Source organism: Chelonia mydas, chromosome 1, assembly GCF_015237465.2.
Source record: "Chelonia mydas isolate rCheMyd1 chromosome 1, rCheMyd1.pri.v2, whole genome shotgun sequence".
NCBI lineage: Eukaryota > Metazoa > Chordata > Testudines > Cheloniidae > Chelonia > Chelonia mydas.
The window spans coordinates 116,880,073-116,894,863 of record NC_057849.1 but is presented as its reverse complement, the minus strand read 5'-3'; the positions used below and the strand labels follow the sequence as shown (position 1 = coordinate 116,894,863).

General features: G+C 40.0%; 1 protein-coding gene across 4 annotated transcripts in view; it reads right to left on the bottom strand.

Annotated features, from left to right (window-relative positions):
• Positions 1-14,791, bottom strand: part of AFF3 (AF4/FMR2 family member 3) — a 482,362-nt gene that overhangs the window by 49,793 nt on the left and 417,778 nt on the right. For all 4 annotated transcript variants that reach the window (XM_037898291.2, XM_043537046.1, XM_043537051.1 and 1 more), the window contains 4 exons: positions 11,095-12,135; positions 8,595-8,719; positions 5,206-5,407; positions 1,865-1,986 (listed from right to left, as the gene is read on the bottom strand). In XM_037898291.2, coding sequence (XP_037754219.1) covers positions 1,865-1,986; positions 5,206-5,407; positions 8,595-8,719; positions 11,095-12,135 — 1,490 coding nt within the window. The remainder of the gene's footprint in view (positions 1-1,864; positions 1,987-5,205; positions 5,408-8,594; positions 8,720-11,094; positions 12,136-14,791) is intronic.

Below are 14,791 nucleotides of genomic sequence, written 5' to 3'. Positions count from 1 at the left end.
AAATACTTTATTTTATGCAAATACAGTATCCACAATAGGTACTCTGCTAAACAAGATACTTTTCACTGACCTACTTGTGATCCAATTTATCATTAGATACAACTGTTTTCAGTGATCTGAAGAAAACAAGTTGGGAACAAAGTGAAGAGTTCTTGAGTGGTTGAAACAAATGAGAGTGGTTGTTTTAAATCAGATATGTGCGATTTAGTCTCTTCATACTATGATCTCTGATTAAAACAGACAGTATAATCCAAGGCTGGATTACTGTAATTCAGAGTTTTGTGCTTTAACAGATGAAATTTTCTCTGGACATAATTTTGGGGCAAATGTTGTCATTAGGGGTACTACAGTAGGTTCAAAATTATGTACTGCATTTCCTCAAATCCCATGATGTGGTACCATAGGAATCTGAAAAATTCTGTTTGCCATTTTTAATTTGATCTTTCTCATGTGTGAGTCAATTTTGTTGATTTTGGACATTTACAATCAGTCTAATCCACCACATTTTAGTGACCTCCATACATACCAATTTGGGATCCAAGGTCAAGGGCTTCTGGTGATACATAAACAAAGGGCTAAGATGATAGGCGTAGAAATCCTTTACTTAGAAAAAGCAACTGCCTATTGTACTATTTGTAAGCACAAAATTAAGATATATTTGATTTTTGTTGCTTATCTAATTCAGCTTTTTAGATTGCTTTAATTTTTTTATTTTTTATGGGCTGCAAATTGCTTAGGGACACACTGCATGGAAGGCACTACACAGGAACAGTTTTTATTGTATTTCTCTCTCTGAAAAGGTTAAGGAGTTTTATTGCAGATGTCTGTCGGAAATCTCACATGTATCACTAATGGAAGAAGCAAGTGATAAAAGCCTCTGAGTTGATAGATTTCAGAGTAGCAGCCGTGTTAGTCTGTATTCACAAAAAGAAAAGGAGGACTTGTGGCACCTTAGAGACTAACCAATTTATTTGAGCATCAGCTTTTGTGAGCTACAGCTCACTTCATCGGATGCAGATAGAGATAGTGAAAAAAGCAGTTTTAGCTCCTGTGACAGCATTCTGGAAAAAACACTGTTTCTTATCAGCAGGTTGAGGAGGAATCAGACTGAGGTACAACAGTTGTATTGTAACTGTTTCTGATTGCATTTTGTCTTCTAATCCATACTGATGAGCTGTTTCCCGGGGAAAAGCAGTCTGGGGAGGCGGCTGCAATTTACACAGTATCACACCCCTCATATTCAGAAAGGTAAATATACGAAGATCAGGTCATTACAAGTCAACATGTCTATTTGAACCAATGGGAATTTAAGCTTTATTTTGATATATAACATGGTAAAGTACCTTGAAAAATGAAGAAGCAATTTTAAATCCTTTAAATGAGAGACGACAGCAAACTGGAGCCGTTTTAAAAATCCGCTGAACTATAAGGAGGGATGGGGGATTTGAATAAACAGGGTCAAACGCCTTTGGTTTTGGCTTTACAATACCAAAACCAGCACAATTCCTCATTTTTCCTTGCTGTGACTATAAATAGCAAGTGACCTTGTTAAAAAACACAATGAAACAACACAACTTCTGGATACAAATATATTTCAGACGCAAGAAACAAAACAAAATGACCTCTTAGCAAACTTGATGGTGTACAGTCCTAGTTCAGTGTTTGGAGAAGTAGATGTGTAACTTGCAGTAACAATAACAGGAATTATACAATTTGTTCAATTTACAATGTAATGTGCTGAAATATATCTTACTATGATGGCATTGGCCATGTCTGAGCTCCTGTTGGGCAAGATTTATTTTTATTTCATAAAAAAACATTTGCACTTAAATTGCTTTTTTTAAAAAAAGGCATCTGTACTTACATATCATCAAAGATGAGCTTTGTTCTGCAGTCTTTATGTGCCCTGGATAAAGATGGCCAAGGCTCTGTTTGGGAGTGTGGCTTGTTGCAGAGAACACTTTCTGAATTGATGTGAACTGCTTTCTAGACAACAAACAATACAGAACACATTGAGAAATTGATCACTGGGTTAGAAATAGCAGCTAATAAACTATGAAAATTTGTCTGCATTGTGCTGTAAATTGCAAGTTAGTGTGCTCACTATTTCAACAGGGAGTACACATAACTAGCTTGTCACTGATAGCCACAGATTCACAGATATTGCGCATAGTTATAGGTAAAGGGCTTTAGAATTTCAGGTGATATGCAGAAGGAACAGAACAGAATTATTAGTCACTAGCTGAAGGGCCATAACACGATGAGTGTAGTTATTAAATCATAGACCAGCTGTGGTTATTCTGCATGTCAAGCCACGTTTCAATGTCCAAACTGTTTGGGGTTTTTTGTTTTGTTGCTGTAACTTTCCACCAGTTTGGGTTGTTGTTATTATTTGACAGTAACTGCAACAGAATAAATTTCCTTCTGCTTCAGACAAAAGAAGGAAATGGAATGAAGGTCTCAACAGAAAGCTCCATGATCTAACCACCACTTACTGCCTAGCTTTCTCTGTAAGTAATCCACACGATCACTTGGTCATGGCAGCTAGGCACCAGATGGGCAGATTTGCTAAAACAAAACCAACCTTGACATTTACAATTCATGAGCTCTCAACTTCTGTATGGGACATCCAGATCAGTTCAGTGGGATAATTTTCAGATGAATAACCAGATACATAAAAATTTTATTATAAGGATTATTAAAATGTTGACCAAATGGAGCATTTCCAGGCTATGCAGAAAATCAGAGTGGAATGCATTAGCTAAGGGTGTGGATCATAAAGCAATCACTTTTTATTTCTAATTTCCAACACATTTATCTTTGAAGGACTTTAAATTATTTTCCAGATATCAAATAATTATAACTCTAAATGAGTTCATAAACCAGCCTCTAAACTTAGGTGTTTAAAAATGTACATTTACGTCATGATGGAAGAGAAATTGGTCAGTCCAATATATTAAAAATGCCTTTTCAAGGCCTTGTATATAGCCTATTTTTCAAATACTTAATTTTATTTATTTCTTTTTATTAAGTGTGAGAGACTCTAGAAACACTTACCTAATTTAGAACAACACATTTAAGACAAAACATCTCAAAGTTAGATCAGAAATATTTACTTTTTCTCCCCACCTCATTACCCCCCTTTCTTCCCTGCAAATCTGCCTTTTTGGAACAAGCCAGTTGCCCCTGAGCAGAAGTGACTTGAGGGGTTTGGGCTAAAGTTCAGTTTCCTGCTGTGAGATGTAGGCTCTTGAAGCCTGTAATGCAGAGGTGGGCAAACTATGGCACGTGGGCCCCTCCTGCCCGGCCCCTGAGCTCCTGGCCTGGGAAGCTATCCCCCGGCCCCTTCCCCACTGTTCCCCCCTCCCCCGCAGCCTCAGCTCACTGTGCCGCCGGCACAATGCTCTGGATGGCAGGGCTGCGAGCTCCTGGGTCAGCGCAGCTGCAGAGCCCGGCCTGACCCGGTGCTTTGTGCTGCATGGCGGTGGCGTGCCTGGCTCCAGCCGGGTGGCGTGGCTGTAGCACTGCCAGCCACCGGTGCTCCAAGCAGCGCGGTAAGGGGGCAGGGAGCAGAGGGTTCGATAGAGGGCAGGGGAGTTCGGGGTGGTGGTGAGGGGGTGAGGGTGTGGTTAGGGGTCAGGGCGGTCAGAGGGCGGAGAATGGGGGGCGTTGAATGGGGGCAGGGGTCCCGGGGGGGCAGTCAGGAAGGAGGGAGGGGGTTGGATGGGGCGGCGGGGGGCAGTCAGGGGTGAGGGTTCCGGGGGAGGTCAGGCGACAGGGAACAGGGGAGGGGATGGGGCACGGGTCCTGGGGGGGGGCCAACAGGGAACGGGGGGGTTGGATGGGGCAGGAGTCCCGGGGGTGAGGGGCAGTCGCCAGTCCACACCTGGCTGTTTGGGGAGGCACAGCCTCCCCTAACCGGCCCTCCATACAATTTCCAAAACCCAATGCGGCCCTCAGGCCAAAAAGTTTGCCCACCCCTGCTGTAATGCATCAAGACATTAATAATAATAAAGAATATATTTGGTGAAAATATTCAATACTTTCTCTTATTATTTCTTCTTCCTTTTCATGGAATGTATAATGGCTAAAACCTTGTTCTCTATGCAGGAAAAGATCATGCAACAGAATTCCTCATGTAGTTTCCTATGGCTCATTTCACTGCTGAAGAGGGAAATGCTGAGATTAAGCTCTGCTCACAAAACTGACCAATTTTGTGTCCTCGAAAGGCTGCAGATCTCTAGGGACCTGCTGAAGAGCAGGATCATCCACATGAAGGCACTGTTCCTCTAATCCATCATCAGCCCCCAACAGGTGCCTCTTGACTGCATGGCAGCACAGCTACCTGGGTGCCACGCTACCACAGACCCACTTCGCCTACCTGAGGTGTTCCAAAAATGGAACAGGTGTGCACCAAAGCTATTGTCGAGTCCATGATTATTATTAATTTTGGGGCGGCAATGGTGGGAAGTCGAGCATGGAGAGTGCCCATTCCCCTTTCCCATGCACAGAGCCTCAACTCTGAGGAGGAGCCTTTGATGGAAGGGGAAGAATGATGCAGCAGGAGTAGCACTCTTTATTGTTCCCTGTATGTGGAGCTTCAGGGTTTGCACTGGTTTTCTCCACAGAGGAAATATTGGGTTGAGCTTCCTAGTTTACTGTTCATTGGGCTGATTTTGCATTCCTTTTACTCCTAAGGCTCCTGTTTCAGGAATCTAATGATTCAAGAAAGGCAGGATTGGAGCTCTTGTCTATTTTGACACCTCTGTCATTTCATGCACAGGTCTGTTCATTTATTGGAAATATATTTATGAGGAAAACGATTTCAGGCATGCAAACACACACAATTTCAGTTCAGAATGCCAAGATCAGCAGCATGTTTTTCTTGTACAACTTTTCTGTTTACGGACATCTGAGTTGCAAAACATGAAATTCCTTACTTTTTGCCTGTGCTTTACTTCTTGCAAACCTTGGTTGTGTACTTACCTGCTCTGTGGATTTCCTTCCACCTCCTATTTTTCAGGTCATTTTTAATCCTGTTATGTCTTACCATTTCCCCAATGGAAAAATCTTACTTAATGGGACATTCATTATTATGTTCCTTTCCATGATATTCTGCAGAAATATCAAGGGCTGTATGAGCAGTGATACAAAGAGAAGAAAAATCAGCTGGGTTTTATACTATGATCAACAACATAAACTTACATTGCAGTCTGCAGGATGTGGCTGTGGCTGGATTTCACTCTTATGTTTTTTGCTGGAGGACATGGAAGGTAATAGGCTGCTGCCATTAGGTCTACTGGAAGAAGTTAAATCATCATTGGAGTATTTGTGTTTTGATGCATCAGAGAGGGGTGAGATGGGAGACCGAAGCATTTTCTCATTTTTATTTATTGGTATCGCCAAGCTGGAAATGGAAATTACAGTAATGGAGTGTCACAAAGCTGGCTTTGAGAAAGGTAAATGTTTTATATATTATCGAAACTTTGAATTTAAAACCTGCTGGCAGGATGAAGTCTACTGATGTCTGGAAACAACTTTATAATATCAGGACCAAGAGTTCATTTACAAATTTGGATCATGTTTCTTCTCTTTCCCTCCAGGGTAAATTGTCATTCTGGGGTTACTATAAAGTCCATGTCAAAGTACTTGAAAAAATAAGGAGATAAATGGCAATTCCTCACTGTCTTTTAAGGGTTACTTGGAGAAGGAGATGAGGCTCTAAAGTGTAAGTTTAGGTTATAGAGTCCTATTTCACAATAACAGGTGACAATTTACAAGCCATAGCAATAAAACCATATGTGAATTAAACAGGGAATGTGCTAGAAGACGATTGGGATGTCTCTGAATTCAATGACCAGGCCTTGGTCATTCAGTTTACGGTAATTTGGTGCAGGTTCTGAAGACAAAGAAATATGTGCTAGTGTAACAGACAAAGAAAAGCATTCTCACAATGGAAACAAGGAAATGTCTACTGCTGCATCTTCTAAAAGGGAAAGCCGTGTTAGAGAAGCCGTTTTTTTAGAGAAGCCACAGATAGAGCAACAGGTGGCAACAGTAGCAATAAACTGTAAAGAAACTTTTCATGTGCTAATTTGAAGAAGATACTTAAATGAAAAATTAAAGCAACACAGAGTATACATTTTTTTAAGAGTGATAACTTTGCATTGAGCCTACATTTGTGATTAAGAGTAGACAGAATATTTTAATACAATATGAAAAGGAGGACGTGTGGCACCTTAGAGACTAACCAATTTATTTGAGCATAAGCTTTCGTGAGCTACAGCTGTAGCTCACGAAAGCTTATGCTCAAATAAATTGGTTAGTCTCTAAGGTGCCACACGTCCTCCTTTTCTTTTTGCGGATACAGACTAACACGGCTGCTACTCTGAAACCTGTTAATACAATATGTTTCCCTGCCACATTCTCTTCAATCCAGCCTATTCCTTTGTAAGGACATTTCTCACTTCTTTATAGATACAGTATCAGAAACTACACCCTGAATGTCCTTGCAAAAGTGAATATGATACAAAATACACTTTGTTTTACCACATCATTTCAGAGAACAGAACTAATTAAACATTTGGCTCCCAAACACTTGTTCATTTATCTTATGAGTCTTTAAAAACTTGAGGTGGCAGAAACCATAGCTCACTTTTAGAACTTTTTAGACCTTCATGGGCTCATAAGGTAGTACTTTTAAAGTGTGGCTAAAGGAATTTTTTTTTCAATGGCTTACACTTCTTATGAGAGAGTCAAGGTGAGCAAATGTCAATAGTGATTTTTTGGTAAGAAAAACAATAGATTTTATTGTTATTTTGAATATTTAGGAGCCCCTTGCTGATGCTCCAACTTTATTTCCTTTTTTCAAATGGAAGCTTTGCCCTGGTCAGCTGGGTTCATACATCATTATCAGGGGGGTGAGGCTAAAGTAGCCTGAAGAAGCTACATCTGCTTTGAAGTGCAGCAGCACTAGGAAGGATGGTCAAGTGGTTAGGGTACTAGCATGGAACTCAGGATGACCTGCGTTCAGTTCTCTGCTGTATGAGTTACTGTATGACCTTGGGCAAGTCACATAGTCTTGCTGTGCCTCAGTTCCCCATCTGTAAAATGGGGATAACAACACTGCCCGACCTCACAGGGATGTTGTGAGGATAAATACATTAATGATTGGGAGATGCTATGGTAATAGAAGCCATATAAATACCTTGGAGGGAGGAAAGGGAAAAGAGAATTGGGGAGTGAGGGGAAGGGAGCATTTAAGAACTTATTTGTTGACTTTTTGATATACAATTGCTATTGGAAACCCTGCATGCGTTACATGTGACACACAGCACTTTTAGAAGGTGTGGAATTAACCCCAGGAAAAAACTGGCTCAAACAATGCTAAACATGTCAGACTACGACAATCACTTTGAGAATGTATGTGATGTAAAATGTAGGATACTTTGGTAATAGCATACATGGAATAGTATACATGCATCCAGTCAACCACAATAAAATACACTACTACATGTGATATTTTTACTTTATGTAATGTATCTGAGTTATAGGATGACAGAGAAGCTGAATGTATATTTTTGAATATGCAAAACACGTTTGAGATGCTCCTTTGCATTTGTTTAATATTATAAATAAGAGCTGTTCAGTTCCTACAGTGATGAAAAGAAGACAAATACCTACACATAACCGAATACAAGAAATACTAATGATTGTTGAATATTAGACGTTATATAAATTACAAGGTACCTCTTTGCACTTGTACTATAAAATATAATGAAAAAGGATTTTTTAAAATATATCAATGACCTGCACGTACTAAGCAGCACGCAACTGAACTCTAAGAAGATACATGACTCTAATTGCTTGCTGGCAATCTCTGAAGAAACCAGGCATGATTGAGATGACTGATTGCTAGTATGGCTGCTGCACAAATCTCTGCAAACAGATTGGTGGATTTTCATCACTCATTTCATGCTTTGCATCCTTTGGAAATTTGGCTGTTTTTATAGTCACACAAATTTGTGTGTCCTACACATACCAAATAGTATGGAAAATAACTTACCTGTAATCTTTAGATTGTCTGGAACTTAATGTATGCAAGAGTTGAGAATTCCAGGCATCAATTCAAGTACTTTTCTTCACTTTGTCCTCAGAGTACATAGATTAATTACTGTATTTAAACTGGAGTATATAAGCAAGCTCTAATTCTGAAACTCATAACAATGTGGTGGAGGTAAAAAGGACTAAGGCTGGTAACCCTAGTTGAACTGATGCCCAGAACATAATGCCAAGGAATACTGTACTGTCTCAGTTTATCCTTCTGTTGTTGCTATAATTATTTAATCCAGGATCCAAATACTTGGAACTCACAACTTCTTTATGTAACAGAACAAAAATATTAGTACAATTATGTCAGGAGCAGCTAACTCATTCACTACACCAAAAAAAGAGAGAAAATGCATAAGGATAATTTTTACACATAAAATGTGATAATTAAAAAAAATCTATTCCATCAAATGCCAAACAACACATTGCATTATGATTCAGTTAATTGTGGAGACTGAATTTTAAATAACAAGGAAAATGCATACCTATGTTCATTCCTGTTGCAATGATTTGCTGTTGAAATACCTAGGGCAGAGGCAATTAATCGTGAAGAACACTCTCGCTCTAAATGAGTCTTCTTGATCTCCCTGTCCTCTTCTTCATTTTCACACTGAATGACGAGAAAAATTATCATCTATTGAATTTTATAGGTGACACAAGTCCCACGTACAGAAGCAAATGATTGCTGCGTATTACAGGAAATTAAGGCCTGTATTCTGGTGTATCCCAGTATTAACTATTATTATTTAATTCTATTTATATAGTCCACAGACTATACAGACATGCAGCAAGATAGTTCACTGTCCTGAAACGCTTAAAATCTTAAGAGACAACCTGCAAGCAAAGGAGTAGGAAAGAAAATGTGACAATTTTTTTTTAACCTTTTCTCTCCTTCCATCTCTAGACATTATCTTTTTATGTCCTCATTTTTGTCCATTTCCTCTACATCTCTTCCTCAAACCCACACCTGGTTTCCTGTCACTCTATTTCTTTCTCTCTCCTACTTTCTTCCGTGGGTCCCATGTCCCTTGTCACTGTTTCATATGTCCTACTATCTCTCTCCTTCCTAGGATCCCCCCAGACACTGTTACTGCTTTCCCCTTCTTCCTATGAACTCCATAACCATTTCCATTGTTAGCACCCATCCAATCTCCATGAGTGATTGAGTTCCACCTGTTACCCTTTGGGTGGGCTTCATTTATTGCTTTGCTGCATGGCAACAGCATTCTGTCTGTTTTACACATTACAATCAGGGCTGCTTTTAAGGCATTAGTATTGTGTCTATAGCTTGGCTTTCATTCATTAGGAATGACAATCATCCTACATCCTTAGTACATGCTTTGTGGTCGTGTCTCTAGTTTACCCATGTTTTAGGGGAATGGTGGTAGTTGCAGTGGTTAAGCCTGTTTCTGTTTATGCCACTTTGCCTGCTGTACCCTTATGACATTCATCTGTAATTGGTGACATGCTGTTTCCTTGTCTTATGCTGTTTATTCTGCTTTTTCATCGTGACTCCCTGTCTTCTGTTGGGTATACAACATGGCAATATCACAATAACCCTTCCTATGTCATAGTGGCACAGCTATGCTTTTGCTTCTGCTACTCTTTGACCATTCCTGGTGACGCTCCCATTATTACTGCTTGCTACTTCCTGGGCAATGCATACTGTATGAAATGCAGACATTCCTCTGAAACAGGAGAAGCTCAGTGGGTCTCTGTCTGATGTCTGGGCTGTGTTCATAATGGTTCCTGGGGTCAGATCTTCACAAAGGGACTGGCTAGCAATGTTCCCTCTAATTTTTGATAGACCGTGTGCGCAAAAAATTTCTTCTGTGCAACTTTTTGAAGCAGAGTTCAAATTTGTGTGCCATGAGGCAAATGTGCCCAAGTGACTAAAATGCTTATACATTTAAAAAGTTTTAATTTGCAATTTGTGATGATAATAGTTTTACACCATGTTATTTTATAAATGTCATTTTTAAATTCTTAGAAAAAGGAAATTTAACCTCCTTTCCCTTCCCCCCCTTGCCAGCTAGTAGAATCTGGCTGTGTTGATAGATGGCGGGCGAACAATGTCAAAAGTCACCCGTAAATGATATTTCGACCTGGCTTCAATGTAGTATTTCATTTTTTTGGCGCGCAGTGTTTCGCCATGTGCACGGGGTTTAGGATCTGTGTGTGCGCACACGCGCACAGCTTAGAGGGAACAGTGCTGGCTAGTGCAATGGCTGCTAGAGATGGCATCTGTGGATGCAGAACAGACATTGAGCTAAATTCTGGACTCAGTTATACCTGTGCAACCCCACTGAGTTAAACTGGATTGCACTGAGGTAACTGAGAAAAGTTGTCGGCCCAAATGGATCATGAATTTACATAAATTAAGCTCCCGCTGATGTCAGCAGAATAGCTGTATGCAGAGCATTTGCAGGATTGGGCCCTTTGCTAACATCTTGAGATGACATAGGCGCTATCTCTACCTTCCTTCTCCAACACACTCATAATGAAGACATGATATTGGCTTTGATTACACAGCTGCATACAATTCATTTCCTGATTTAGGCATCATCTTCAGACGTCCAAGTTTTGAAAAAAACACTAATAAAGGGTACTATTTTCATGAGGAGGGAATGACAATGTGTCAACTGAAAATGCACTATGGGCTATGGCATCTTTGTCCCCTGCTGGGTAGAAGTCTTAATTTTGCTTTTCAACTTTTTTTCCCTCCTGTTCCTTGAACGACTGTTGTTGGTTCAAAGTCACACACAGTAGGGGAGTGAGTGATGATGAAACATTGCTTCAAAAATTCGAATTCAAATAGGATATTATTGTTACACATATTATATTGTTTGGGCAAACAGATCATATACAAGAAATAGATGATTACATAGATTAGATAGATTAGGTGATAGATAGGAAGACACAAAATATACCGTGCAACTTTCCCCGGCATCCCCTCCAAAACCAAAGAAACCCCATACAGCTTACCTTGCGTTTCCTTCTAGATTTTGGCACAACCTTTTCTGATGGTGGGTAAGTACAATTATTCTGCTGAAGGCTGGCTTCTTCTTTTGCTCCAGTGCTCATTGCCAGTGGCTCCTCAGGTAAATGCTCTGGAATTCTGGACAAAAGAGTCAAATCAATTTTGACCCACAGTGATTTTACCTCATCATTGTCTTTCAGAGGAGACAGGAGCTCATTCCTGCCAAAAGGAACTAGAGTATAAAACTGTTCCTCCAGCTCCTTTGCTATATCATTACTAGTCCTGGCATTAATGGAGCCAAAGGCATTGCAGCTGCTGTTAGTTTTGTTGGTGTTACCGCTCAAGGAGTCCTTCAACCTCTGGTCACTTCCACCTGAAGCAGAGGCCACAGTTTGAGGTTTGGGCAGATGATATTCCTCTTGTTCGGATTCTGAATCTGAATCTGAGGAAGATGATGAAGACGAAGACTCTGTCTCGATAAATTCCTTGGATTTGGGTGCAGTTTTGCTTGGCCCTCTGGTACGTCTCTTTTCACATGCAGCGACAGAACGGGGCTCTTTTCTGTGCCCAGTTCTGTTGTTGCAGGGTCTGGCTTTAGGTTGTTCACAGATGTTATTTTCCAAAAATACTTGGCTCAAAGCGAGATCCTCAGATGTATGGCAGTTCAAGGCATCCCCACCAGAGGTCCTCTCTGTTCTTCTTGGCTGTTTTTTACAAGTCGTCCTTCTCTGAGGGCCGCTGTCTCCAGAAACAGCAGCAGCCGTAGGAGGTGATTTCTGCTTCCCTCCTTTATTTCCTGGTGCTTTATTAGCAGTTCTAGGCCTCAACTCCTCTTTGCTGGGGTTCTTAATTTCCTTGTCTCTCAGGTCAGTTTGGCAAATAGCTGGTATTTTCTCACACTCTTGTCCTTCCTCCTTTATTCTGCTGTAATACTGATTGCTCTCCAGTCCATGGTTATCATTTTGGTTAAGAATAGATGTTTTGTGAGGATTAACTTTATTTAGCCATTTATCCAACTGCCATTTGTTTGATGATGGCTGCTCAGGCTGAAAGCAAATCAAACAAAATAGTATTTAATAAATTTCCAGCTGTGAGGGATGTCACAGTCTGTATTTGTATAGGTTCTCTATATGTTCAGAGTGAAAATGACTAAATTGCAGAGCTTGTACTGTGTTTTTTTTAACTGTGGCCATGCTGTTCTCATTGGACAAGCTAAGGGTTCAGCTCCTGGAATTAACCCTTTAGCTGGTACCTTGGGCTATGAGAGAAGCATCTCCATGAGGGTGGTGGAATCAAAGAAAAAAAAGAATGATGCAAAAGGTGAAAGAGACAGTTAAACAGACAGAGTGTGTACAGTTAGTGCTCTATTTAAGTTTACTGTCTTTATTAGGGTACCCAGTCATGGAGTTGAATAATATTCCTCTGCTATTAATAGGGGCATTGACTTTAGGAGCAGAATGTAATGACTAAAGTGCAGGCTGTTAGAGACAGGGTGTGCTGTAGAAGCGATATTTTCAGTTTTGAATGAGGCTGAGAAGGAGGACAGCTACTGTGATTCATACTTCTTAAAAGGTGATTCATGCAGTGTGCTATTGACATCCACTTTACTGGGAAATGCTTCCAACTTTCCAAATAAAAGAAAATATAATGGTGATAGAGAGACAGAAAAAAAGGGATAAAATCAAGGCTACAGAATGAAGAATAAGGAGGAAAAAAGGGAGATGTATTTTGTATCTTATAACATTGCTAGTAAAGACAAGAATATTTAGACACTACAAGGGAGTTTTAACCCTAACCCGCCCCCCCCCCGGTATACAGACACTAGAATCATGCAAGATCCCCCAAACATTTTTGTGTGTGGAGATATTGTCAGTTACTCATTTTACATATATTGTGTAGCTGCTAATTTTTCTCCTCATTTGTGTCATAACATGATCAAATTTTAAGAGTGCATCTAAAGTACAATGGTGTTTGGACAGTGAAGCAGTGGGATAATTATTATTTCAAATGCAGCTATGGCTAAGACAATAATGCCCAAGTGCTTCTTAGTACTTCTTGCAATCAGTAATTTGAATGAAATGAAACAAGTGGTGGTGGAATAAGAATGCGAAACAAAAAATGACACAATGGAGCAAAATAATACCTTCAATTATACCACTAAAACCCCACTGAAGATGAGGTTTGGATAGGGTCTCACTAATATATGAACCATCTTTTATGGCTGTAGTCATAAAAAGCTAAATTTCTGACCCCACTGAAATCAATGGGAAAATCTCCCAAAGTCCTCAGTGGGATCAGAATTTGCCTCAATATTCCATTTAATTTGAAATACATAATCATCATGCATGCTGACATGAAAACCATCACTGGGCTAAAACCATCATTCTGCCCTCAGTTTTCCATGAAGAATTTTACTCTTGTTGTCTAATTTTTCTCATTAGAGAACAACCTATGGTAAAGGTTCACAGGGAAATATCATGCCAACTTTGTACTGTCCCGTTGATGTCCCACTCAATCTCCTGAATGCAACTGGTCATCCACAAATTTTGTATGTGGCGGCACTTACGATCCCCTCCTGCAGTTTTAGATATTGTCATTCTCTAAAACTCTGTTTCTCACAATTCATACTTCAGGGACAAAATTACACCACCCAAAAACAACGAGGAAAAAGCTGAGTGACATGATTTTACAACGTAGTGCTTCCCAGTAGTGGTACTTCCACTGTCTACCACTCTGCCACCAATGTACATGCCCCCTAAATAGTAATGCCTCAGGCAAAATCCCTCTAGTACAAACCATGTTGCCAACTCTCCCAATTTTATCATGAGTCTCATGATATTTGGTACTTTTCTGAAAGCTCCAGCTCCTGGAATCATTGGTTAGATAAGTAATCCCAGCTTTCATTTTTTAAAAAGGAAAGTTTTTAGAATTCATGCTTTGGAAAAAAAAATCTTGTAAATGTGAACCCTAAAAACAAAAGGTAAATAAAAAGATCTCAAATAGAAATCTTTCGTGATTTTCAAGACAATCAGATGATTTTGGGGGCTTGACATGATTTTTGAATGCTTGCAGTTGGCACCAATGAAGTCAATATACAATGGGAATCTATTTGTTCAACTAATGGATCCAACCGAAAAGCTTTGCAGTTCAAAAAGCATATACAAGAATCTGCTTTCACTAAGGCAGACTGTTTTGCAACGGGATGTGATGACTGGTAGGGTGAAAATGTTTGCAAAATTTAACTGGAGACTTTTCATCAATTCATGTTGTAGCCCCCAGAAATTTCAATTATTTGTGGGGGCGGGGAAAGACCCTGGCCCACACCTGATCCACTGGATTACAGTGACCCCTGAGCAAATCATAAGGCCCCCAATTTATATCATCTTTGTCCCCCACTTTGCATTGGCCAGCACAGCATTAGTCAGGGGAATATTCTGCTCTCTTTAGAAAGGTATAGGTGTCTACACTCCCCCCACTGCACTGGGGAGTTTTTAATTGTGTGAAATCTGTAATGACCTGGATGACCAGGTTCAACAGAAACTTTAGTCTATCTTCTGCCTAAGTCCAGGTAGATCCAAGTGGCTACCTCACGAAAGATGATTGACAATTGTCTGATAATCAAAATCAGATAAATGGAGAAGAGAGAAAAGGTCTGTGTTTGTAGCATTTAAAGAGCCTGTAAGCATTGGATCACAAACCTTT